The sequence below is a fragment of the Panicum hallii genome, chromosome 7, assembly GCF_002211085.1.
Source record: "Panicum hallii strain FIL2 chromosome 7, PHallii_v3.1, whole genome shotgun sequence".
Lineage (NCBI taxonomy): Eukaryota > Viridiplantae > Streptophyta > Magnoliopsida > Poales > Poaceae > Panicum > Panicum hallii.
Window position 1 is genome coordinate 40,084,325 of NC_038048.1, and position 25,759 is coordinate 40,110,083.

Below are 25,759 nucleotides of genomic sequence, written 5' to 3' on the forward strand. Positions count from 1 at the left end.
TCCCGTCACCTAAAGGCTTAGTGCGAGGCTACAGATAATCTCACGCCTCTCGGATTGGACACACTAGAGGAGGTACCCCTATTTGTATATACCGACAAAATCATTTCTGATTAACTAGAGACACCAAGCTGCACATCCAAAGAAAAAAAATGTACATTCGTTTTACCTTACGATCATCTCGCTCTAGAATTAGTTCTTGGAAGCTTGAAACACTAACAGGCGCCGAGCGATCCAAAGACCTCTCCACTGAAGCACCAAAGAAAGTGTGCCATTATGCAGCCAAAAATTATGTGGTCACCGGATTCTACCTGACCACACATCTTGCACTCTACCCCCCCTCTCCCCCCCCCCCCCGCCAATTCCTCTTCACCAGCTGTTCTGCGGACTGAATCTTACCATTAGAGACTGCCATAAGAAAATTCTAATTTTCAGGGGCAACTTGGCCTCCCAGATGCCGATCATTTGTCCGTTATTGATTCCAGGAAATCGAAGCTCTTTATATAGGGATGACGTCGTAAATATCCCACTTCTTTCTAGAGCCAGAGTCATAGAGCCAGATTCTTGTGACAGCATTAGGGCATCCATCATCTGCAACAGCTCTTCCCACACTCATTCCTCCCCCTCCCCAAATGCCCTTCTAAGGGTGCGTTTGGTTGGGGAGACAACTTAAATGGAATGGCTCCATTCCAATTTCTGAGAATGGAGCCGCTCCGTTCTACATTTGGTAAGGAGAACGAAGCCGCTCCATTTTTTGTTTGGTTGGAGAGTGCGCTAGAGTAGAATCGTTCCATTATGTGTTTGGTTGGAAAGTCAGGTGAGTGTGGTTATCTCCTCATTTGTTGGGGTGAGCTTACCACCTATTTCACTGAAACTGAACAGATCAAGTTCAACAAACAAACAGAGGAGCCATGCGGCCCGGGGGGGGGGGTGGCGGGCCGTGCGGCGGCGGCGGGCGGGGGGGGGGGCTCCAGGCGGCCGCCGGCGGGGGGTGTGGCGGGCCGTGGCGGCGGGCGGCGGGCTTGGGGGGGGGGCTCCAGGCGGCCGCCAGCGGGGGTGGGGGGGCGGGCGCGCCGCGGGGGGCAGGCCGCACGGTGGCCGCGCGGGGGGGGGGGGGGGAGGGAGCGGTGCCCCTATCTCACGCGCGCGGGAGAGAAGAAAAGGAGCGCTCGCGTCCGGTCGGATTTGGGGAGCGGGATGGTTCCGCATATCAACGAAATATTCGGATCTTTCCGCTCCTGGAGCCACTCCGTTCTTTGTGGATTGCAACCAAATATCCAGAAAAAAAGAGCGGAGCGGTTCGATTCCGATTCGCTCTCCAACCAAACACATACTAAATGTCATGTGCACCTCCCCTGTCAAGCCCGGCCCGTCACTGCAAGTCCGCAACTATACGCCAATGCTCACAAGTTTAATTTGCAATCCTCGTTCTGACCCACCAACCGTGCAATGCCCACGCTCCATCAGGACTGGCCAATCAGGTCCCTGTTCCGCGTTTACGCTGGGCAAGCAATTTGCCACGAGAAGGACAGGCATGAGCAGGGCCAGCGAGCTCGATGTGTGTCAACTTGAAATAGCAAGCCATACTAGCCACTAACCGCACGTACGTACATGGCGTGCGTGCCTTATCGAAAGGGCCACGGCCCACGGGCACGATGGGAATTGCGCTCGTGCCGGATGAGGACGAGCCTTTTCCGCTTTGCCGTCGCCGCTGGGTACGGAAATTGCCAGGTACGTGGCCGGAGCTCGGTTTGTGCTCCCTTGCTCAGGCGCCACTGTGCGCCGACCGCCGCTGGCTGCGAGCGCGTCCATGCAAAAACCCGTTTATATAAGTCGTCGCTTTCGCCGTGTGACTGGCTGTACCCTGTAGGCTAGCTGTGCGGAGCATGTAGCCTTTGGGAAAAGAATGAAACGTGCTTAAACGAAAGCAGGCCTTTTGAGCAGAGAGTGGTGCAGATGTTGTTAAGCATGCACAGGGACAGATAAGGCTGTTTCCGGAAAAGAAAAGGAGCGCGCGCCACAGGTAAGGGCCGTGTGCATGAAAAACGCACGTGTGAACATGGCTGGCTCGCGGCCAGTCCGCGTGAGAACTGGGCACTAGCACGGTGGCATGCGACCGAGTTCAAATCCTAACTTTCGCATCCGTAAGGAATGTACTGTCACGTTTCTTTCTTCGTTTAAAGCTCTGAGCCTGTACGTGCCGGCAAGAAGCTTTCCTCCGTTCACGGCCGTTTCCATGTCCGGTCCGGCCATGAAACGGTCAAAATTTATCAACTGTGCAACCCACGTGTCATAAACACCTTTTTTTAGCCAAACATTGCATAAGACGTGGTTGACAAATTGCAAGTCACACCTTAGGGAAAAGTACGGCAAGAGCTGTGGTAACTAGCTCGCCAAACATGATAGGTCTGCTATTTTTGTAACCTCAACTTGGGAGCCGCCATGCGCCAAGAGCACAGCTCACACTATGAAAGTAGGGCAATACACTGGATTCACGCAAAATCGTAGTGATTTTGACTGATTTGGCAAGGTTTTTAAGCTCACGTCGTGACCTGGACATCTAACTGCAGCGTTAGTGAGAACTCAGCACACAAATCAATGTCATGATCAATGCAGAACTGTAGACCGAAACCCTCTTTTCATCTCTTTTTCCTCTCTTTTTTTTGCCATATGAACAATTCATTCCGCAAAAATATAATATGATCGAAAATCATTTATCACTTGTTCACTAGTCACAAGCCGGAACAAATTTACCACCTAAGATGCTATGCAGCCGGGGGCTCCTATAGAACTTGTGCAAGCTGGTTAAGCAATATGGCTTCAAAGCCCCATCAGGCCCAAATTAGAGATGTAAATTCAACATCTTAAGAGACTAGATTCAACATTTTCAAAAAAATATATTAACATTTAAAAATAGCAGATTCAATATTTTCCAAAAACATAAATCAACATTTTGAAAGAAATACTACCATCAACATTTTTCACAACCTATTTCAAACATTTTTCAATATCTAAATCAACTTTTTTATCCTAACTTCTTCGCTGGCGACGGCAGGGGCGCGCTGAGGAGCCGCAGTGGCAGCGGCGCACGCACGCGGGGGCGGTGGGCGGGGGAGCAGCAGACGGCGACGGCGTGCGGGAGCGGAAGGCGGTGTTGGCGGCGCGCGCGGGGTGGGGGGTGTGGGGGGAGCAGTGGTGGAGGAGGAGGCGGACGGAGGAGGCGTGGGGGCATCGAATCGGATGGACACCTGTAGGAGCACAAATCTTAAACGCCGGTAGCTACATAAGGCCGCCTCCAACGGCCGACAACATCGCTGGCTTGATGGCTTGAGCTGACGTGGCGGAGAGAGAAACTGTACTCATTTCGTTGCTAGTTGGTGGCACAATTGCCGAAGAGCTGATAGAGGAAGCGCAAAGTTCAAGAAGCTTATACGACAGATTTTTTTTTATTTCTCGCGTTCAGATCAGCTGACCAAATCGTCGAGCTGTTGGAGGCAGCCTAGCAAAAAAAACTTCCGAAAGCCAGATCGGTTTGGCGACGCAGCCAGACCATTCCTGTAGGCCCACTGCAGCAAAACTGGAACAACAACCAAGGCCTAGCCTTAAAAGCCAGAACTCGACGAGAACTCCTCCACTCCATCCCCCCACCCCAACCCCCCAACCAAAAGGGCCCAATCTGCTCACCTAAGCTCAAATAGCGAGAGAACTGAAATGGCCCAGCTCACGAGAAAACCCAAACCAACAACCCCCTTCCCCCGCCCCCCCCCCACCCCCACCCCCCACAACCACACACACCCATCTCTCTCATTGTCCTCCCCAACCAACCTTGCGGTCGCGGTTGACCGCAAGATTTGCTCCTCCTTCGAGAGCCGTCTCAGCTACAATGGCATCCTTTGGACCCCACCCTGCCCCACCATGCGCCCCCCTGGCCCCACTCGTCTGACTCTACCCACTACCTCCCCGTTCCAACCTCGCCTCGTCGCTGCCGCGCCGAAACCCAATCCCCTAAACCCTAGCGCCGCCGCCGCCATGCTCCGCCGCCTCGCCGCCGTCGCCCCGCGGGCCTTCTTCTCCTCCTCCTCCCCGCACGCGGCGCCGCTGGCGGCGTCGGGGTACACCTCGCGCCGCGAGTATGGTCTGGTGCCCATGGTGATCGAGCACACCTCCCGCGGGGAGCGCGCCTACGACATCTTCTCGCGCCTGCTCAAGGAGCGCATCGTCTGCATCCACGGCCCCATCACCGACGACACGGCCTCGCTCGTCGTCGCGCAGCTGCTCTTCCTCGAGTCTGAGAACCCCGCCAAGCCCGTCCACCTCTACATCAATTCCCCCGGCGGGGTCGTCACCGCGGGCCTCGCCATCTACGACACCATGCAGTACATCCGCTCCCCCGTCACCACGCTCTGCATCGGCCAGGCGGCCTCCATGGCCTCGCTCCTCCTCGCCGCCGGGGCGCGGGGGGAGAGGCGGGCGCTGCCGAACGCGCGGGTGATGATCCACCAGCCCTCCGGCGGCGCGTCGGGGCAGGCCTCCGACATCGCCATCCACGCCAAGGAGATCCTCAAGGTGCGGGACCGGCTCAACAAGATCTACGCCAAGCACACAGGCCAGGCCATCGACCGCATCGAGCAGTGCATGGAGCGGGACATGTTCATGGACCCGGAGGAGGCGCACGATTGGGGGCTCATCGACGAGGTCATCGAGCACCGCCCTGTCTCGCTTGTGTCTGATGCCGTTGGCAGTGATCCGCCGAACGGCGGAAATGGGGCGAATAAGGGGACTGAGGAGCCATCCTCGGCTTGATGAATGGTAACAAGGTGCAATTCTTTTTGCGTTCCCCTTATCTGCCCTGTTGGATTTAAGGTTTCATTCATATATGAGGTGAATAACTTATTTTTCTGGCTGCTTGGTGTTATCCAGTAGCTACACTGTTGTCTCGCTACTTGGATTAATCTGTTGCTGATAACAAATGCTGCCGGGTTTTAGCCTGCATCTGTGGTGAACTGGTGATAGGTGCATTGTTAAAGCTTAAAATGCTTGTCTGGAATCAATCAGTTCTGTTTAAAGGATAAAAATCACACCCTCAGAGCATTGTGCCATATATGGAGTACCATTCCAAAAATTACAAATTGCTGATTACCGTTGCGTATTCTCTGGTGAATTTAGTTATGTTATGACTTTTAGCTTATGTGACGTTAGTATCTCAAGTAATAAGTTCTATAATTCACCAGTACTCTGTCATTCTCTTACTAAGAGTTTTTCTTCCACTTGTTTGGTGCATGACACTTTAGCTTTCATAGTGAGGGGCTGAGTTTAAATGCAGTTTCGTATCTATAACTGAGTGAGGTTTTCATTTCATTTCTTTCGGTGGCATAACTGGATACTCAATTTCTATATTAGTAGTCAACCTTTTAACTGCATCTCGTATGTACAAATATTTCTGTATAATCCTTGTGATGTGTCAATAGACATGAAACTGAGCGTAGTCCTGCAATATAGATAGACCAAATGGTTAAAATCATCCTATATTTTGATAAACTGAACTAACGGATGTGTGTACTGTATAGCTTCTCCATTGAAGCCTACAATGCTTGTATTATTATAACAGATTAACGAGTTGTGCCAGTTTTGGGCCCAGTAGGATCTAGACCTAACACTAGTAATGCTGCATATGGCCGAAAGAACAATCTGAGATGGTGACAGCAATATTTGTTTCACTTAGGGCTTTAGCTCGGATCCAATAGTTCCATCTAGCCTATGTTCCTAGCAAGAGTGCAAGACCAAAGGAGATATCTAAGAGCTCTTTTAAAGAGCATCCTTTGGCACATTTATGGCTTCGTAGCAGACATACTGCAGTTTAAACTACCTTTCCTTTCCCTAGTCTTCTCATTACAGCTATTATCAGCTCCCTTATCATTTGGCTTGTGTACACCTGGATTGGTGATACAGGGGCACAATATCCTTCAAAAATCTACTAATATCATTAATGTCCCGCCCTCTTGTTTGCTTTTAGCTTTGCGTATGGGCCAGACTACATGCTGTTTGACAGGTACAACCGTCGAACTAAAACACGTCAACTCCATGATGTTATTGCAGCACAGGAATTTCTGAGTGCCATATCTGAGCAGCCAACTAGATGTTCAATTTGATCAATGATCTATGCCTAGAGTTCCAGATGGATGATGTGTGCTTGATTCTGGTCGATGTGCTCTTGATTTTGGTCCTCTGAGCTGGAGATTTTAATGGAGTTTTCAATGGTCAATATAACATACAAGATTAATCATGAGCACCGATAGGATATTGCGTTTTAAATGTGTCATTGCTGATTTTAATTTGAGCTCCAGGGCTTACATTACTGCTTGCTGCTTTGCTATTCTTATGACAGTTTGGAGCCCATAGTCTTTTTCTTTTTCCTTTTTTAGCCTCCCATGCTTTGACTTTCTGGTACTTGATTGATGTGTGTTACACAGCAAAGAACTTGATACATGTTTGTGTTGTTTCAGTCATCCATTGGTGCAGTTTTTCACACTCATCTGTGGATGAGAAACATTTGTAGCTTGTGGTTAAACTATCCAATTTAAAACCGAGTATTTGTTTATAGTTGATACCCATCAAATAGGCTACATGTTGTTTGGCAGATAGAATAGTTGAACTAAAACACATCCACTTCACGATGTTATTGCAGGAATATCTGAGCACCCAACTAGATGTTCAATTCAACCAATGATCTATGCTGGGAGTTCCAGATGGATGATGTGCTCCTGAATCTTGATTCTGTTCCTGTGAGCTGGAGATTTAACTGGGCTTTTCCACCAGTCTGACATAAAAGATGAATCGTGAATATTTTCATTCCTATCATTTCTGATTCTAGTTTGTGCGCCAGGTGTTTTGTTGTTCTTATGACAGTTTGGAGCACATAGTCTGAACGATCTTTCTTTTTCTGTTCTAGCCGCCAATACTTTTGACTTTGACCTTGTGTGTAGCTTGCTTGTATTATTTCATCAGTCCAAAAAATGGGGCAATTCTCCACACTTCGTTCTGGTGGTGATGAAACCTTAGCACTTTTGCAACTTGTGGTTAAACAACCCAATTTAGCACCCGTCAAAGAAGAGTAAGTGTTGGTTAATAATTGGCGCACAATTCTTGGTTCTGGGCTTCAGCTCTGGGCCAGTGCTTTTCTGTGTTTAACTGTTTATAACGATATAAGAAGAACATTTAGTGTGCTGCCTGTGTAGAAAGTCGCCAGAGGCGGCCACGGATGGTGTAACAGCAGTATACTAGGTACGCAGCCAGCTTGCAGTAGATTTCAGCTTTCATCAACTAGATCTAGATGGGGCTTGTTGCATGTATTGAAGGGGAGACAATTCCACGGCACGTTTACATCTCTGCCTCCGCATTGCAGGGAGTACGTTCACGCATCACAGCGCCATAGCATTACCTACCCAGTCAAGCTCTAGCTTTTTTTTTTTTGAAGGAGAACAAGCTCTAGCTTTTAGCTAAGCAAGCAAAACGATCAATTACTTCAGGAGCTGGCGCAGCGAGCGAGGGAGCAGGAGTGCTCGCCGTCGCCGGCTAGCGGGAGCGGTCGGCCGGCAGGGCCTGGCCCCGGAGGAAGTGGTAGAGCATGGTGAGGGAGCGGCCCGGCGCGAAGAGCGGCACCTGGTGGCCCGCGCCGCGCACCGTGACCAGCGTGAGCCCCTCCTCGTACTCCACCGCCCACCCGGCCACCTGCTGCCGGTAGTACCACGCCCGCCACCCGCCCCACCGCTCCGGCGCCACGTCGGCCGCCGAGGCCGCGGCGGCGGACCGGTTCGCCGCCCTCCCCCGCGGCCGCAGCCCCATGGCGTTGATGCTGTATCGCGTCGACGTCACCGGCACCCGCCCGTCCGTGTCGCCGCTGCAAAACGTGCCGTGCCATCGCGGGCGGGGTTTTCAGTTCAGCGACACACTGTTCAGCGTCAGTAGTAAGGCTGGAGAAACGCTCGAGTCGTCGAGTACCTGTAGACCCAGACGCGCAGCCCGGCGGCCATGAGCTTCTTGAGGATGGGCAGGACGGTGGCAGGCGAGTCGTTCCATTTCCTTATCACCTCGCTGCAGCAGGAACACGCAACAAACAACGGTCACGTTCCGTCAGAGAGGACGCTGAAACCGTGCAAGCTTCGCTCGCATCGCAGCACAGGAAAATGTTGCGTGCGACGCGGAGGAGTCAATGCGCCGCGTGCAAGTTGCAACCCTGCCAGATCTGAGAAGGAACTGGCCGGCGCTGCACTGCTGCTGCTGCTGCTGCAACTGCAACTGCAAACGTATTCATGGCGGCAGATGGACGAGTAATTGGGGACGACGAGGCAAAGCTAATCGCGGCGAGCACAGGGCAGTAGGGCACACCCGGTTGAAGGAGTGCCAGCATATGCAGGGAGAGAGGAATCAGTAGCTGCGGGAGCCGGGCGTGCGGACCTGCAGGGCGAGTACGGGTAGGGCAGGGCTGTCCGGTTGGCGTGGAGCGCGCGCTGCACGTCCTCGCGGTTGAAGTACTTGGTCACGTACGCCTCCGTGCACGGGTCGTACCCCGCCGGCACACGCTTCAGGCTGTGCCACGCCTCCTGCAGGTGCGCCCCCACCACCGTCGCGGGCAGGCAGACGAAAGAAAACCAATCAGTCAGTCGGACGACCTTAATTAACTTGTGTCGTGTCATGTTCAGAGAACCGCTTACATGCTTGGAGAAGAGGCGCGGCGCGGCGACGAGCCTCGCGGCCGGGCGCCGAGGGGTGGCGCCGGCGGCGGCGGGCAGCAGGCACGTCGGCGTGTAGATGCTGTAGATGTCGATGTCGTCGTAGGCGCCCAGGAAGGCGCGGAGCGCCGGGGAGCAGCCCTTGCCGGGGCGCCCGCCGTCGGCCTCCTCCTTGAAGGAGTCGCACTCGCGGCGCACCGCCGAGTAGAGCTCGTCGGAGATGATGGCGTGGCTCCACGCGTACTCCACCATGCCCAGCTGGTCCGTCGCGTCGTTCAGCACCGCGTTCCCGATCTGCACGCGTGAAATCATTTTTATTTTTTTATTAGAGCCATAATAAGGAGCACGCGTGAAATCATTACTGCCACGAGCAGGCAAAAAGGGTTTGCCGCGAACCACGCTTTTTTCTACCATGTTGGTTATTGGGCGATTAAAAACTAAAGCCGTAAAAAGCTCCCGGGGCGGGGTATATCCGCATGCACGCTTATGTCTGTCCATCATCTACTTTTACCACAGCGCAGCAGCACTGATTCATTTCTCCACCTCTTTTCCTTTCCTCCTCCACTTTATCTTTCTGGAACACTAACTAATGTCCGATTTGCTGAGCTAAAGCTGCTTAGCAATTCGAACGGCATGATTGCAGGCACAAGGGGTCCCAGCTTTGCTGTCAGGTTTCCTTGCAAGGGGAGCTCAGGCAGGCTGCTGCTTACCATGAAACCTTTGATATTGATGACTCTCCCCCTGCTGGCCCCTTTGTTCCCGTCGTAGATGAGCTCCGCAAGCTGTGGAACATAATGCCCTACAAAAGCACATAACGGCAGATGCAGCGGTGGGTTATTGATTTTTTTTGGTCGCGGATCACGATGCAGCTTAAGAAAAACTGAGGCTCTGGGCCGTGTGATTTACCGGCGTAGCTCTCCCCGGCGATGTAGAAGTCGCGGCTCTTGAACTCGGGGAACCTGTCGAGCCAGTTGAGGAGGAAGCTGTACGAGTCCTGCGCCGTCACGCGGTCGCCGAGCCGCCGCAGGTCTGCCGTCCGGTTCGTGTAGGAGAACCCCACGCCCACCGGCGCCTCCAGGAACAGCAGGTTCACGGCTGAAAACCATTGCAATCGAGCGCCCAGCCACACAAAATTCATGGAAAATTCAGATTTCAGGGCTCAAATCAGCAGCAGGACTGAAAAATGTGCGTTGGTTGGCAGGTTGCTTGCCTTTGTTCCACGCGTAGGCGTTGCGAGTGAGGTTGGCGCCGTAGCTCCTGACGAGGAACGGGCCCAGCTCCTGGGCGGCGCCGTAGGCGACAGAGGAGCATCCAGGCCCTGCCATGGCACGTCCCGCGCAGAGAGGGGGGGGATCAGGGATGGCTCCATCAGATTCTTCTCGGGCATCATCAGTCATCAGAACGGAAATCATCGTCTCATCGAGCACGCACTTGCTACAGTGCATGTGTTGCAAACTACAGTAGCGATCGAGTGATTCGCAACTCGCCCACTCGACAGCCAGCCCTATCCGGCTATCCGTTCCTCCGTTGGCTGCTACTGCAGTTCCCAGATGCGCCCACGGGAATTGTTTACAGGCTATGGACGCGTAGGCTTTTTGAGCACTGTCTGCATCAAGCGGCAGTAGCAAAGATGAACCCGGGGCCTTGGCGAGGGCAGAGCAGAGAGCAGGGCGACGAGACAGCTGATCTGCCAAGCGGAAAGGCCCCTCTGCCCCTGCCCTTCCCTGACGGTCAAAGCGTCTAAGACTCGTACTTCCATGTAATTAAACAAACAAGTAATGCCTACTACTGCCTTTTTTGACTCACTTGATACAAACAGTCTCCATGCACTTTCTTAGGGCCTGTTCGTTTCCTACTAACTAAACTTTAGACCCATCACATCAAAGAGAATCTTGATATTTAGAAGTATTAAATAAAATCTGTTTATAAAACTTTTTGCACAGCTAGGTGCTAATTCGCGAGACAAATTTAATGAGCCTAATTAATCCATAATTTGCCACAGTGATGCTACAGTAATTATTCGCTAATCATGGACTAATATACCTCATTAGATTCGTCTCGGGAATTAGCACTAGGGTTCTGCAATTAGTTTTGTAATTAGACTTTATTTAATACTTCTAAATGATAAGATTCTCTTTGATGTGACCTCTCTAAAGTTTAGGTATCCGGAAACGAACACACCCTTACTATGTGATAATGTGAATAAGGATGTGTTCGTTTCCTGTGGTCTAAAGTTTAGAGAGGTCACATCAAAGACAATCTTATCATTTAGAAGTATTAAATAAAATCTAATTACAAAACTAATTGCAGAACCCCAGGCTAATTCGCGAGACGAATCTAACGAGGTATATTAATCCATGATTAGCGGATGATTACTGTAGTATCACTGTGGCAAATTATAGATTAATTAGGCTCATTAAATTTGTCTCGCGAATTAGCACCCATCTGTGCAAAAAGTTTTATAATTAGACTTTATTTAGTACTTCTAAATGACAAAATTCTCTTTGATACGATGGGTCTATAATTTAAAGGGCAGGAAACGAACGCACCCTAGCAAGATTATCACTCAAGTCCGAAGATACACGAGTATCTCTGACTGACTGAGACCGATACACGTGAAGCGTCATGACAAAAGAGTACTTGCTCCTCTCTGGCCCCAACACATGGATTCTCTAGTTTTGTTTTTTTTTAAAAAAAAAGCTTCTAGTTTTGGTTTCGGAGGACCATATCCAGATATGCTCACATACTTACCCATGCGCATTAGTATCTAATAACATAAATCTAGCTAGGATTACTGCTCATAATCTCTCTTTATCTTTACTGTGGCGACCTTTGGTGGTGGTGCCCCATTGGCCCCCCATGAGCCATGTGAAGGAATGCTAAAGGACAAGGCGAAAGAGAGAGAACAATATCTGGTCGTCTGTCTGATGGCTACCAGTGTCACCAGCGCTGCAGCGCCGGTGCGGAGGGAGGCACACTGCATCGCGCTCGCAGGTCGCCTGGTCCCTCCTTCCAGCTCTGTCCATGTCGCCGGCCGGCCGGCCGGAACTGTGGGGCTTTCTCTCTTCCAGGACCACGGCGGAGGACCTGCTCCCCGCTAGTACGGCGCCTCGAGCCTTCTTTTTTGCCCTTTCGCCAGCGTCTTTTTCCTGCGCCGGGCGGTAAGGCTTTGATCTCTGCAGTCTGCAGCGTGCTGCTCCGAGATCTGAACGCATGCTCTCGGGTTCTTTACTTTGGGGAGCTTTTGCTGGCGGAAAGCATCGTTCTTCTGTTGCAGCACAGCACGGTGACCGCCACACGGGCCATGGCATGTAGGCATGAGCTTTCCGACTTGCCGACGCATTTTTCGTTGGTGGAAAGAACAAAGAAGAATGCAAGAACATCACCAATTGTACAGTTTTTTAACTGTGGATTCGTGTCATCTAGAGCATATGTGACGGTTTATGCGTACAGTGGCATGTCCAGTGAGTGTCACAGCTAGCGAATACTCAACGTTTGGCAGAGCAGTTGATTGAAATGCCACAGCCTCCCATTCGGGAGAATAGAAGCAAATGCAGGAATCGGAGATGGGCAGCAATCACGGGATCTACAGAGCTTGGAAAGAACCAAAAACAACCCAGTGGCTCTCCTCAGGAATGGTGCGTACCTCCGTTGAGCCAGAGCAAGAGCGGCTTCTTCTCCGGCTCCCGCTCGGCCTCGAAGAACCAGTAGAAGAGCGCCTTGCCGCCGCCCGAGCCGACGTCGACGTAGCCGGCGTAATGCCTGAACCCGACCGCCGGCTGCCCGGGCAGCCCGGTCACGAGGTCGGCCTCCGGCCGCGGGCTCCTTCGTGGCGCGCCGCTGGCCGCCGCATCCGAGGCCGTGGCCAGCGCGAGCGTGAGCACCGCCACGACCGCAGCCACCGCCATGGTCGTTTCTACGGGCAAGCGCCGGCGTGCGGCAGTGTGATCTGCGCCTCTGCGCGTTTGAGGGATGAGGAGGCGGCGTGGGGAAATGGGGAGGGAAGGGCGGTTTAAAAGCAGGGGATGGCGTGGGGGGAATAAAGTGGAGGTGAGGGGGTTGGCAGTAAATGTTTCATTTTTAGCGCCGTAGTGGGGGCAGTTGAGAAATGAATTTGCTAGTATCCGCAGCATTGTACCTTCTTGGTTTTCTGGCTCACATCCAAAGTTTGCTTCCTACTTTGCCTCAAAAAAAGAAGTTCGATTTCTACTAACTGCGCGACAGAGAGGTTGTTTATTTGTACTTGGGCTTTTATGTGATCTATAGGAATCTACCATGTGAGCAGGTTCTGAATTCAAAGTGCAAGAGAATGCAATTTGTTTTTGTCTTGCACCGAGCGCTCCTACATTTCAAAAACGTCAACTGAAACAGTGATTCGAGTTGGTTGGCAGTTGGTGCGTCAATGGGATTGGACGTAGACACGTAGGGTATCAACCGTTTGGATCAAAGCACCAGCATTTTCGGTCGTGAAAAATATTCTAAAGCGACCCCTAAATCTCCATGTACATAACATTACCCCCATGTGTGCCAACACAAAATACCACCCTAAACAAGCTTCTAAATTACTAATTTTTGCCACTTAATATGAAAAAAAAACTAACTTCAAGTATGCTTGCTTGATGCCTGCCGACAAGAAAGTGAACGACCTAAATGAAGTTATGACGCATGGGCTACGACAAGCAGAGCACACGCATGGGCCGAATCACAAGGTAAGGGTGCGAAGGGCCGAACCACACGACGCGCTGGGCCGGGTGCGGCAGGCATGAGCCCTGTATGCCCAGCTCGCGGCAAAAAAAGTTTTTTAAAAAAATCTCACCTCTAAGTACAGCTTTCTTAGTCAGCAATAGACGCAACAAAACTGATAGGAAATGACACAGAGGTAGGCCGCACATCACTCTCCGCGTATCGTCATCATTATTGAGCAAACAAAAGACAAATCAGAGATCTGAACAAGCAGGTATAAATATCAAACACTGCACAATCGGATTTGCAGCAAGAAGGAAAACACGTAACATAATCGGTCGCCACTATGATTTTTTTACATACACAAGCTATATGTATTTACATCATGGGCGCCGATCCAACCAAGACCTGATGTTTTTACATCCAGATAAGCTGAATCAGGTCTAGCAAACCTGTTGTTCACAACAGCGTAGCCCCGATCACTAAGCGTGCAGGGAGCATCCGGATCAACTCACCTGGCCGGCTTCCCGAGCGCCGCCTCGAGCCGCTGGCAGTCGACGATGTAGGCGACGCCGAAGGCCATGTTGGCGAGCGTGGCCTCGTGCAGGTCCCGGGTGGCCGTGGCGGTGGCGTCGGCGGAGAAGAACACCCGGAACCCCCTCACGAACGCGTCCCGCGCGGTGGTCTCGCAGCACAGGTTGGTCATCACGCCCGCCACCACCACCTCCTCGGCGCCCGCCCGCCGCAGCGCCTCCTCCAGCCCCGTGCCGGCGAAGGCGCTGTACGTGCCCTTCTCCACCACGAGGTCCCCCTCGGCGCGCCCGGCGCCCGGGAGCAGCTCCGCCGCGGGCGTGCCGGCGTCGATGCGGTCGCTGGGCCACCACTCGCCGAGCGGGCGGCGGCGCGGGACCGGGTCCACGTGGCGCGTGTACACGACGGGCATGCCCGCGGCGCGGCAGAGCGAGACGGTGGAGGCGATCGCGGGCATGATCGGAGCCGCCAGCGACGCGAAGTGGCCCTGCACGTCGATGACGAGCAGCGCGGCCCTGCGGGGGTCCGGGTCGCGGCGGCGCGTCTCGTACACCATGTACGTGGCGGCGGGAGGCGGCATGGCGGGCGGTGGGATCCTGGCTGGTGGCTGCGAGATCTCCAGGGAATCGGGAGAAAGGGAGCAGAGGGCTTGGGAGGGTTCCGGAATCCGGGCGCGACAGGTGTCAGTGTCAGCACGGCCAGCAGCGCACGGCGTGAGAATGGTCTCACAAGATGTGACTTTTTTTTTTCAAGGAAACGTCGCACCAACGCATCTGTCGTTGTCGAGAGTATGGGCACGGTATCATTCTAGATAGAGAGTGACCGCACGTCCGCACCGTGCAGTGGCACGTGAGCCGTGGTCTATCTGCCACGTGAGGATTTTGCGCGGCTGCTCGCGTGCGTCGCTAACTTGCGTGGCAACCCGGGTAGGAACAGCCCGATTCTTTTCCTCTGATGGCTAGCTACAGTGTTGTCCTGTGCTCGAAGGCAGAGGATCAGAATTCGGCATTGCAGGCTGCAGCAGATCATGCGATGCAACTGATCGTCTTTATATCAGAAGAAAATAAAAGGATGGTAGAACCAAAACAAGCCTGGCCTGCAGGCGGAAGTCCAGCTTCAACTGTCACGGGCCAGGCCGAAGCAACACAGGACTTTTCCTAGTATCAGGCCCAAGTGAGGCCTGGGCATGGAAGCTCTCAGAAAGTCCCGACCCTGACAATGAAATGGATTCACGCATGGACGATCGCTGGCGCACTTCCATGCCGATCGACCATCAAACACAAATTAGACCATCACAAATTCTCAGCAAGTTAGGTGAAGAAAGCACACGATTTGGTGAAGTGGAGTAGAAGACAAAACAAGCCCGGGAACAGGTAGCGTAGCGTAGGTGGCTTTGGCGTGACTCCTGGAGCGCCGCGCCGCGGCCAACAATCCTACGTCGCCCCACTCCGTGACGGTGCGAGCGCACGGTTTTCCCAGGGAAGGAAGAATAGCAGCAGCAGCTTTCGTGTCCAGGGGCACGTATCTTTCGTGCAGCGATCCTATGCCCAACCCCACACCACGCCACACCGGCGATGATCTTTGGAGACGCGCCCTCTTTTGCCAGCCCCAATCCTCATCAAAGCGCGGCACGCCTTTCAAGCTTTAACCCGAACATTGACGGCACGGTCCAGAGGCTAAGAACGTCCTGGGTAGGCGGAACGGTAAGTGTCAAGTGTGGCACGCCTTTCAAACTTTAAGCTGAACGTTGACGGCAACTTCAGAGACGTAGCAACCTCAAGTCGTGTACTGGCTCAGAGCCTCAGAGCACTGGAAAAGCTGTGCTCATGTACTGCGGTTCTTCAGTACAGCACTCTGAATTTTTCTGAGAAAGAAGACACTTGAACACGTCCGATTGACAGAGAGCAATCGCCCAAATTATCGGAACTTGGAAGACAGGGACTGAAGGACAGGCGGGAAAGGGGCGGTCTGCTGCTGTTGGCAGCACGGGCCATGAGGAAGATCCCCGATTTGATGCCTGGAGGGATGATTGGGATGGGAATAATTGTAGGATAGGGGCACTACAGCCTCGCGGAACAGCTAATCTCCCCTGTCGTTGGTCCAAGGTATCATCAGGCAAGTAAAGAAATGTAATAATACAATAAAGCCCGGCAAAGAAAGGAAAAGCGCCACAAGGAGGCGGATGTTGTTTTTGCCCACCAAGCACCACCTTTGTGAGCCAGGCCCACAGGCCGCGCTAAATGCTTCCAAAACACGAGCTCGAGGGCGGCGACTGCGTGTACAGTACCAGAGAAGATGACAGTCCAGTCCACAATCATTGCACCAACAATGCTGCTCCATGCCTGGGGATGTAATGGATTATTCTCCTTTCGACCACCGTAAATCCGAATCCACAATGGCATACATGCAGTATTGATTTTCTTGAGGGGAAAAAAGAATGCAATTTTTCAGAACCGACGGCTGGAAGTATTTGCGAGAGTACAGAGTAGATGCAACTATTTAACTCCCAGCTACCCGCCAGAATCGCGCATTCAAAACGCGTCCAAGTAGTGGAGCTCCCACGGCCAGGTAAGCCGGCGGTCCATGGGCCTGGTCCACGCGCCGCGTGCCCCGCACGCCCACTAGCCCCTGTCCCCCTCGTCCCCCATCGACACGCCGGCGGGGAGCGGCGGCCGAGGGCAGCGTGCGAACGGCGACGCGAAGCCGTGGAGAGGGAAGGAATCTCCTACCTGCCAGCAGCGAACACCCAGCAGCCAGCATCCGTGCTCCCGCAACCTACCTCCCATCCCCTTCCGGCCTTCCCCCAGCCCCACGGCCGCGTCGCCTACCCCTCCCGGCCGAAACCACCCCGGCCTCTTCCTCACCCAATATCCACCGAATATTCAGCTCGGCTGATCCGCTATAAAACCAAACCAGAAACCAACCCGCCCGCCCGCGCAACGTGTTTATCCGTTTCGGGTTGGACCCATGAGATATTTCGCTGGGATCCCGACGGCGCACGGGACGAATTCCTCCGTGCGGTGGTGGTGGTAACCGATACACAAACTCCCAAGTCAAAAATCAGCCCATAAAAATTTTATGGGCGGATCACCCGTCGCCGCCCAGGAAGCGAGCGACGACGACGCCGCCCGAGTCGTGGTGCGAGTCGCGGGATCCCACGTCGACTCCGCCTCCAATCCCCTCCCCCCGCCGGGCTCGGCGACTCCTGCAGCGGAGGGAGAGCAGGAGCACACCAAGCCGGAGGCCCCAGCTGAGGCGGCGGCGCCGGCTCCGGTAGAGGCTAAGCAGGAGGCGGCGACGGCAGCTGCTGCAGCAGCAGGCGTGCAGGCCATGGCGGTCACCGTGGTGCGGGACGTGGAGGCGGGCCGGGTCGCGAGCACCAGCGACCAGGGCGGGGACAAGCCTTCCTGGTTCACGCCTAAGAGGTAAACCAGCCCGTAGCAGAGCTCGATCGAGTACCATCGTCTCGTCCTCGACTCGGTTGTAGTGGGTTTGATCTGTTTTAGTTGCATCTTAGTTTGCGGAGCTCGTGGGGGTGTCGAAGTCCGCCAGGGGTTCGGGCGATTTCCTTGCTTGCTTGCTCTCAGGACTTTGGTGGGTTCTCTGGAGGTCCAATTGAACGCACTGGGATTTGATTGTTTGCTTGTTCTGGGAAATTTGGGTTTTCCGGAGCTCCAATTGGACGTATTCGGCTGTAGCTCGCGGTGCGAGCTACTAGATTGCTGCCTGGCATTGTCTCGGATTGTGTTTGAACTCTCGAGCTTCTGGCATGTTCAAGTTGCGGTGGGATCTGAGCAGGGCAGCGGAGAGAGCCATTCAGTAGTTCGATCGAGGCACTGATCATTGGGGACGGCGTGTGACGATGTTTCATTAGTTTAATCGGAATTTGCTTGTCGCTCTGGTTGTTCCATCCGTGACTTGGAGTTTTCGAATTTCTCTTCGTTTGCTTGCTTCCGTGGTATGGATCTGCGTTTTTAATTCAGTTTTGGCTCGATGCACTTTGTTTTATTAGGCAACTGCTGGCGACCTTTTTCAGTGAAGATAGGTTGAATTTACTTTACTGTGCATTGAAATTGGAAGGGACCTGGAGTTTGGTTTGATCAGCTGTAGCTTTTATTGCCTGTATTCTGCTGGGGCATGGGAGCGCTTTGGATGTCAATGTTAGCGAGATGGAAGCTGGGCAGTTGTTATTTGGCTGTCCTCTGGTCATGTGAACATCTGACATAAAAATGAAGTTGTGCTGTTTGGTCACAGATTCACAGTGGATTCTTTTGTTACATCATCATGTCATCACCATGCGGCTGAATTTTACTCATGTTTCAAGCTCCTTTTACCTCAATTTAGAGGGGATGTTGTAGAGAGAGGGCCGTTCACATGATTTATTGCCACAGTCAGCTGTTATGTGGTCTTTATTACAAGATTCTTCTTTATTTCGATTGTATTAGCATAGTGTATTCGGGTATATATGAATCTTCAAGTTATATTGTTTGCATTCAGTTTGATTTTTTTTCTACTCAAGCAGATTACTTGTCATGTTCTGCATTATCAACATGCTAAACTATGTTGATCGAGGAGCAATAGCAAGTAATGGTGTCAATGGTAGCCGCACAAAATGTTCTGGTGGAACATGCTCCCCAGGCTCAGGAATTCAGTAAGTTTTATGAGAAACTTTTTTTGAACTGTCTTTTTTTTAAATGATCTTTAACATACTTGGTTATTTATCAAATGGAATGGAAGCTGGAATCCCCAGAAAATTTTTATGCAATTTTCGTGATCCCCTCCCGACTTTTTCTTTATTACTAAGTCAACACTTGTCTACTTTCTTAAGATGCAATATGTTGGCCGTACTCTTTCGGATTACTCATTATCTGTCTTACCATGCTTGGCCTCTACAGGGGAGACTTTGATCTTAATAACGCTGAAGATGGTGTGTTGTCCTCCGCATTTATGGTTGGACTGTTGGTGGCTTCGCTGATATTTGCCTCCCTGGCAAAAAGGTTAGCTCTCTCTTTATTCTTCTATTTATTTCATATATTTTCATATTCTTGAATGCTAAATTCAGTCGGTAACTGTGGTGGCATTACATGCACATATGCCCAATCCCTACTACTTAAATGGATCTACAGTAATTTAAATTACAAACTTTACTAACTATACTCAACACTAAACCTTTGTTCGACTTTTTTTCTCTCTTTGATCTGTAATTTTTTTATTGTTGGGATTCCTGAGTGTAGAATTTATATTTGGGGCTATGGCATTTTTTTTAATGGCAATGGATCATTTTAGCATGTAGTATCTGCCTCTAATGGGAAGATATTAGGGCTACCATTCTCTACGGTTCACATGCTGGCCGAAAACTTCATGATTACAGTTTATACTAAATGTAACCTCTATGTATTCAGCTATGTACTGTGATGTGCATGCATTTATAGTTGTAAATACGGTTAGGAACCTTGTCTGTGGCTAGATTTTTAATTCATCAACTGGATACAACAAATTGCCGTGTGCTTGGTTTGAGGGCAAGGTTGAATGGGATATGGCCATCCATGTGTTTAAGGATATGGATATCCAAGTTGTCTGTTTGGTAGGGTGGATGGATGGGATGAACCAGTTTTTTGTATGGTTGGAGGGATGAGCGGATGGAATGTTAGAATATAGTTAACTAAGTTATATATTCTTAGCTCTGTTTTAGAGGCTTCGATAGCAAGTTCTTAAAAGTAACAATATAGTTTTAGAAACTGGATAATGAAATGTAGTTACCAATGGAGCTCCAGAGAGCTCATATTGCTTGATATAGTTATATTATGGAAAAGCAAAAAGCTGCTATTACCATTAAGAAGAGGAATATTCAAATACATACTACAGATTAACAAGTAATAACAAGTATGTTTTGTGAATTGCTATGGTGGTGAATGCTGTAATTCATGTTTCATATCCCCCAACCTTTTGAAGTGCTATTCATTTCCCCTTCTGACCTCATTTCCCTGCCTTGCAGATATAATCCTTTCAGGCTTATTGGTGTTGGCTTGTTAGTGTGGACAATCGCAACAGCTGGTTGTGGGGCCTCGTTTGATTTTTGGTCAATTACTATATGCCGCATGTAAGTTCTTTTTCATCGCTTTCAAGTATCTGTTAAGAAAGATTCAATGCCAATCCTCTAATGCATGGTCATTATCCAAATTTTGTTACAGGTTAGTTGGTGTCGGTGAAGCTTCATTTATAAGTCTCGCAGCTCCATTCATAGATGACAATGCACCTGTAGCTCAGGTTCTATTATTGCACTACTGCCTTTAAGATTGCTCTACTGTATACATCCGTCCAAAATTTGTAGTTACCTGTGTGTGTGTGTTGTGTGGTGGGGAGTTTGTCCCATGTTAGATAGTGCTAGCACACACTTGGGATCCAAACTTGGAACTTCTGATTAGCCCCTTTCGGGTGAAAGAAGGACAAATGTCCAAGGGAGCTAGTATGTATGCATAAGCCTACCCCACATCAGGATTGGGCTATAGCATATATGGATTCGTGGGGCATGGCATTTACACCATAACACCAAGCGGGTGCACATATTCAAACAATTCTTTTGTCAAGCTATGATATACATTGTTTTTAATGGTTGCTGCCATTTGTAGTTCTTCATGTCTTAACCAGCCAATAACTTCCTGCTACTTATTGTGTTACCAGAAAACAGCATGGCTTGCTATGTTCTACATGTGTATACCAACCGGGATAGCATTAGGCTATGTTTATGGCGGACTGGTAAGTCTTATCATAAGCTCCGTTTTTCTTCCTATTCATTTTTGACTCAAGTTACAGTTTGAGTAATATGCGTTTCAGCATTATTTACATGAAGCGCCTGATCCTGGCAATCTTATCAATGGCATCTCTGCCCACTACATACCCATCAAATGGCTATTGCTTTCCCTTCGCTAAGGCTTCTTTGTTTATGGCAGTGTAAATGAATATCCACTGGAATAGTTTTCGGAGACAATTGATACCATAAATTATCTTTTATTTATGATTAAAAGAATGGAAACCCTTCATTATTGAGCTTATTTTTTGTAAAGATGTGCTGTCGATTTGCATGAACAGGCTAAAAAAAGTTATGTTATTCTCATCAGGCCGGAAAAACACTGGGCTGGCGTGCTGCTTTCTTTGGAGAATCAATTTTGATGGTTCCTTTTGTTATTCTAGGATTTGTGATAAAGCCACTAGAACTGAAAGGTATGCCTTTCTTTCCTTACGGTTATATTGTTACTAAGCAACACCACTCCACTACTTATGTACATTACATCATTTCGTATTTGTCATCCTGTGTTACCTGACGTTTTTCACTTTTTGTGTCTCTTTGGGGGATGTGGATTTTGTTCACCAGGATTTTCTCACAATGGAATAAAAGAATATGGCCAGATGCTTACTCCCGAGGTTCAAGATCAGATAAGTATGTGCCTTGTATCAATTATCCTCCCATCGGACAACTAACAGTTTTTTCCATAATGCAATTTAGCATTTCGGTAGAGCATATAAGCACTAGTCTCCGTTGGAGCCAATTGTTCTTTATGCTGAAATTCCTCTGGATTCCCATCTTTTTGTGCGCCTTTTCATCTTTGTTAAACAAACAATTCTGAGTGGCAGAGCTAATTTTGTGATTATTTGAACTTGCCTGGCATTTATAAGCATCTCAAATGATTCATAAGATAAACAATTTAAGGATAAGGGTGGTGCCAAGGACATTGACTTATTTTGACTTCCCTTATATTTAAAATTGAAAGTGGTGATTAAGTACTTTTAGGGAAGTTAGCAACTAATTTATATGTCTTTGGTCACCTTTTCAATGTGCATAGAGCTTGTTTGCAGCCTAGTTTTATTGACATGTTTAGATGCGTCAAGATTCATGCTAAGTAGAAGCTGCCTCCTCTTGGCTTATGGCTAATGCTCCCTTATTTTTGCTTTTCTGTTTAATTTCATCTGTTCCAGATAATAATGGGACAAAGCATGTTATGCCTGGTGGAATCGATGATCTTGCAGGAAAGGTCCCACAAAAGTTTTCCTTGTAAGCAATTCTAGTAATATTTTTTTAGCACTTAATAAATTATTGGTTTGTTTTTATGCGTATTGCCTTTGTATAATTTATTTAAATATTTAATGTGATGATTTTTCTCAGTTCATGAGGGTAAAACTAAATGTTTTAGATATTTAAAGTCATTACAGCTATATTATATGCTTACTGGCCTTTTCTGGACCTTTTAATGATATATATAAAGGCTCATTACGCATCTCCTTTTTTGATCCTGCAGCTCCAGATTTGGCCGAAGTCTCATGACTGAAATTGGTCTTTTTAGCAAAGATATGAAAGAACTACTACAAGAGAAGGTTTTTGTCACCGTGGTCTTAGGTCAGATTGTCCTCTGAATGTCTTCTGTATTCCACAGTTTTTGTACCTCTGCTATTGATTCTGGAGTTTCCTTTGCCTATATTGTTTCAGGTTATATCTCCTACAATTTTGTCATTGGTGCTTATTCCTACTGGGGCCCCAAGGCAGGCCAACAGATCTACAATATGGTAAAGTCCTGTCTTTTACTCACACGTGGCAATGTCTTAACATGTATTTGGAGATATATTTGGTTGTAGTAATCCTTAGATGTGTGACCATTGTACATTTCCTATTTAAAAAGCATGCTCAAGGTCGATGAACTGCAGTTTACGCCCAGTTTAGAACTGATCTTTCTGATTGGATTTTTTTTCACCAGACAAGTGCGGATTATATGTTTGGTGGAATAACTATAGTGTGTGGAATCGTTGGAACTCTAGCCGGAGGTATCACCCTTGACAAGATAGGGTCTACAATACCTAATGCTTTCAAGGTAAGAACATATTTATATTATATATGTTTCATTAATTTTCTCCTTGCAAGATAATACAGTCGAAATGCATGTTTGTTATTTTCATGACCAAATTATCTGTGTGTGTTTTTCTTCTGAACTGAGCTGCAAGCTAACATTCTCCACAGCCCTAAGTTGCGGTTGAGTAAAATACACTTGTAATCCTTAAACTTGTCTTACGGTGTCATCCAGGTCCCTAAATGAACTGTTAAAATACATATGATCCCCTAATATTGTCTTCTTTCTTTTTCCTATCTGGTTTCTTTTTTTTTCCTTGAACATGCAGGAGAGTTGTGTGTCATTCCATTAAAAATAAGAAAATATATAATACGAAAAAGGGTGCAAACCCTACCAAAACACACACCCACACAGAGAACTAGATAATGGCAGCGGTGATTACAAAAGTCTGCCTATTTGGTTTCCTATCATCATGATTATAATAAAGTTAAGTATGCAGGGCCAGTTTCAAAAACCAGGCAAAGGGATAAGATAAGAATATATATGAATCACTGAACCTCCAAAAAGTGTATATGTGGATAGTTTGGGGGCAATAGAGCTCAACAAAGTCATTTCATGTACCGCTTTCAACCATCTTAACTAGTCATTATGTTGACTTCCATGGATTCATGAGATTTTCCATTGCAGCTTCTTTCTGGCGCAACATTTCTAGGGGCGATATTCTGCTTTGGCGCCTTTTGTTTCAAGAGCCTTTATGGATTCATACCCTGTTTTTCAGTAGGGGAGATTTTAGTTTTTGCAACTCAGGTAATTCCTTCTCTTTTGTTCAACATTTTCATACTACTTCAAGTGCTAGATCTTGTTGCCAGTATTACCTACGATGGTAATTGCTGCATGTGTATTGGATGCAACAATTGCTTTATTTTGCAAACTCACTTCTATCTTAATTTGCTTTTCATACCTTTGAGCAAATAAGCATTTCTTCAGTGTATTTAAATGTATGCACCTAGCTATCTTCTGTGTATGCTTAATTATTTTGACTTTCAGGCACCAGTAAATTTTGTGTGCCTTCATTCGGTGATGCCACATTTGCGGCCACTGGCAATGGCCGTATCCACTGTTTCGATCCATGTATTTGGTGATGTGCCTTCTTCACCTCTTGTTGGGCTTCTTCAGGTATGTGTTCGTTTTTGTTGTTGATGGTGTATTCTAGCCAGTCAAAACCGACTGTCTCAGCAACTTGCCATTCTCCTCCTACGTGATTAAAATATAGGTCCATCATGTATATTCGTTGAAATTTGTATATTGGATTCAATGTTGAATATGTTACTCCACATCTCAGTGCTTCTAAACTCTGGTCTCACTTGGATGCATTTAAACCTGCATATAGGTTTTCGTGTTTTTAATTTTTTTTCCTGAATTTGAACTTTGATGCAGGACAAAATCAATAACTGGAGGTCCACAGCTCTTATATTGACATCCATCCTTTTCATTGCAGCTGTATTTTGGTTTATTGGTGAGTTTCATAGTATGAACACCTACAGTGTCACAAAGTATATCTTCTTTTTTTTGCCTTCACATGCTTCTGAAAAGCCTTCACTAAGCATGAACAACTGTAGGAGCATTTTGATGTTCTGACCAACATCAAGTTACCCAAAAAAAAAAAATTAATTGCATGCTTATGATCAGCATGTTTGGTTTGAACATTTATTATTCGTCAAGTACTTTTTTAAGCCTGGAGATTCATCTCATTTCTACGAATCAAATAAAATTTCCCACGTAAAACGAGATTCTGATGCACCTTTTAGTTGCCCCCTTTCTTCTTGAAATGTGTTTAGCCTTTAATATAAACAGTGACTTTGCAGCCCCAGCTGATAGTTTAACATCATCGCCCGCAATACACACCAGTCAGTAGCATACTTCTGTCTGGATTTGTATTCTGTGATAATTCAACTGAACTTGAGATGATCTTCTCTTTGCAGGCATATTTGTCCCCAGCGTGGATCGTTTCAAGGAAGAGAGCGAGCATGGTGTTCCTGCGGCCGAGAGATCAAACCTCAGGCCACTGCTCGATGACAACGACGAGGCACGGACATCTGACTAAAATCCGTGCTAGTCAGAGCAAGTCATGACCCTTTTTTTTTAAGGTAATCTTAGCCGGATTATTTCCCTTGTGCTAGCAGCATGTGAAATGTAAAATTGCATGCCAGCTGGCTGTACCATGTACATATAATAGGTCCGTTTGGTTTGCGTTCTTTTCTACTATAGTGTACTGTGTAGTGTGTACAGACTACAGAAACAGGCAATGTCAGGATTATTTTTTTACGAATGTGAAACATTTCAGAATGTGACAAGGACTAAACTTTCCCTGTAACCATACACCCCCTAAGGGTTATTTCCCTTGTGCTAGCAGCATGTGAAATGTAAATTTGCATGTCAGCTGGCTGTACCATGTACATATAATAGGCCCGTTTGGTTTTGCGTTCTTTTCTACTATAGTGTACATACAACAGAAACAGGCAATGTCAGGATTATTTCTTTTTTACGAATGTGAAACATTTCAGGTTGTGCCACGATGCCACGATTTTTTCTTTTGGGAACGTTAGTACCACAATCTAACTTGGCTGATTAGAAGCCAATGATGCTGTTTTGGAACTGCTCTGCCCGTTTCACTGCTGACATGTGTTCGAATACGGAAATCTGGTGTTGAAATTGTCTTGTAAAATCGTAACAGTAGAAAGGCTTGGCAAAAGCATGCTTCCTATGCTCCAGCAGTAGAACCAATGGTGGCTACCGCTGGTGATGTCACGAAATGCCATAGAAGGATATGCAACCACTCCCTTTCGTAAGTGGCACCGTGGAGAATGTCCTGCATAATAAAAGGACTTGGCTTATATCAAAATAAAATGAAAAAAATGAATTAGTTGATGCACATCCAGAGGTTCAGAGCGCGACACCCAGCCATGGTCCCTATCATTTCAG

General features: G+C 48.6%; 4 protein-coding genes across 6 annotated transcripts; 2 read left to right on the forward strand and 2 right to left on the reverse strand.

The window, feature by feature from the left end:
- Positions 1 to 3,787: 3,787 nt before the first annotated feature.
- LOC112901487 (ATP-dependent Clp protease proteolytic subunit-like) lies at positions 3,788 to 7,050 on the forward strand. 2 transcript variants are annotated; one of them, XM_025970416.1, is made up of 2 exons: positions 3,788 to 4,814; positions 6,683 to 7,050. In XM_025970416.1, exon 1 carries the CDS (start codon positions 3,913 to 3,915, stop codon positions 4,798 to 4,800), a length of 888 nt encoding a protein of 295 aa, XP_025826201.1. In that variant the 5' UTR covers positions 3,788 to 3,912; the 3' UTR covers positions 4,801 to 4,814; positions 6,683 to 7,050. The 2 variants fall into 2 exon arrangements, with proteins under 2 accessions (XP_025826201.1, XP_025826202.1); XM_025970417.1 differs by lacking the exon at positions 6,683 to 7,050 and adding an exon at positions 4,918 to 5,115.
- A 251-nt stretch (positions 7,051 to 7,301) lies between these two features.
- LOC112899853 (serine carboxypeptidase-like 35) lies at positions 7,302 to 12,691 on the reverse strand. The gene is made up of 8 exons (XM_025968491.1): positions 12,373 to 12,691; positions 9,937 to 10,044; positions 9,633 to 9,821; positions 9,437 to 9,525; positions 8,709 to 9,020; positions 8,452 to 8,597; positions 7,996 to 8,088; positions 7,302 to 7,894 (listed from the first exon to the last, which is right to left on the reverse strand). The coding sequence occupies exons 1-8, from the start codon at positions 12,632 to 12,634 to the stop codon at positions 7,570 to 7,572; spliced, it is 1,524 nt and encodes a 507-aa protein (XP_025824276.1). The 5' UTR covers positions 12,635 to 12,691; the 3' UTR covers positions 7,302 to 7,569.
- Positions 12,692 to 13,663: 972 nt separating this feature from the next.
- LOC112900972 (nicotinamidase 2-like) lies at positions 13,664 to 14,615 on the reverse strand. Its single transcript, XM_025969769.1, has 2 exons — positions 13,925 to 14,615; positions 13,664 to 13,817 (listed from the first exon to the last, which is right to left on the reverse strand). The coding sequence occupies exons 1-2, from the start codon at positions 14,518 to 14,520 to the stop codon at positions 13,793 to 13,795; spliced, it is 621 nt and encodes a 206-aa protein (XP_025825554.1). The 5' UTR covers positions 14,521 to 14,615; the 3' UTR covers positions 13,664 to 13,792.
- Positions 14,616 to 16,717: 2,102 nt separating this feature from the next.
- Positions 16,718 to 25,216, forward strand: LOC112899602 (probable sphingolipid transporter spinster homolog 2). Of its 2 annotated transcripts, XM_025968136.1 has the most exons (17): positions 16,727 to 17,059; positions 17,102 to 17,365; positions 18,463 to 18,591; positions 18,836 to 18,937; positions 19,936 to 20,040; positions 20,132 to 20,207; positions 20,622 to 20,696; positions 21,059 to 21,161; positions 21,313 to 21,378; positions 21,915 to 21,990; positions 22,235 to 22,332; positions 22,423 to 22,499; positions 22,688 to 22,801; positions 23,465 to 23,584; positions 23,825 to 23,953; positions 24,215 to 24,293; positions 24,760 to 25,017. In XM_025968136.1, exons 1-17 carry the CDS (start codon positions 17,019 to 17,021, stop codon positions 24,879 to 24,881), a joined length of 1,776 nt encoding a protein of 591 aa, XP_025823921.1. In that variant the 5' UTR covers positions 16,727 to 17,018; the 3' UTR covers positions 24,882 to 25,017. The 2 variants fall into 2 exon arrangements, with proteins under 2 accessions (XP_025823920.1, XP_025823921.1); XM_025968135.1 differs by having other exon boundaries at positions 16,718 to 17,365; positions 24,760 to 25,216.
- The last annotated feature ends 543 nt before the right edge of the window (positions 25,217 to 25,759 follow it).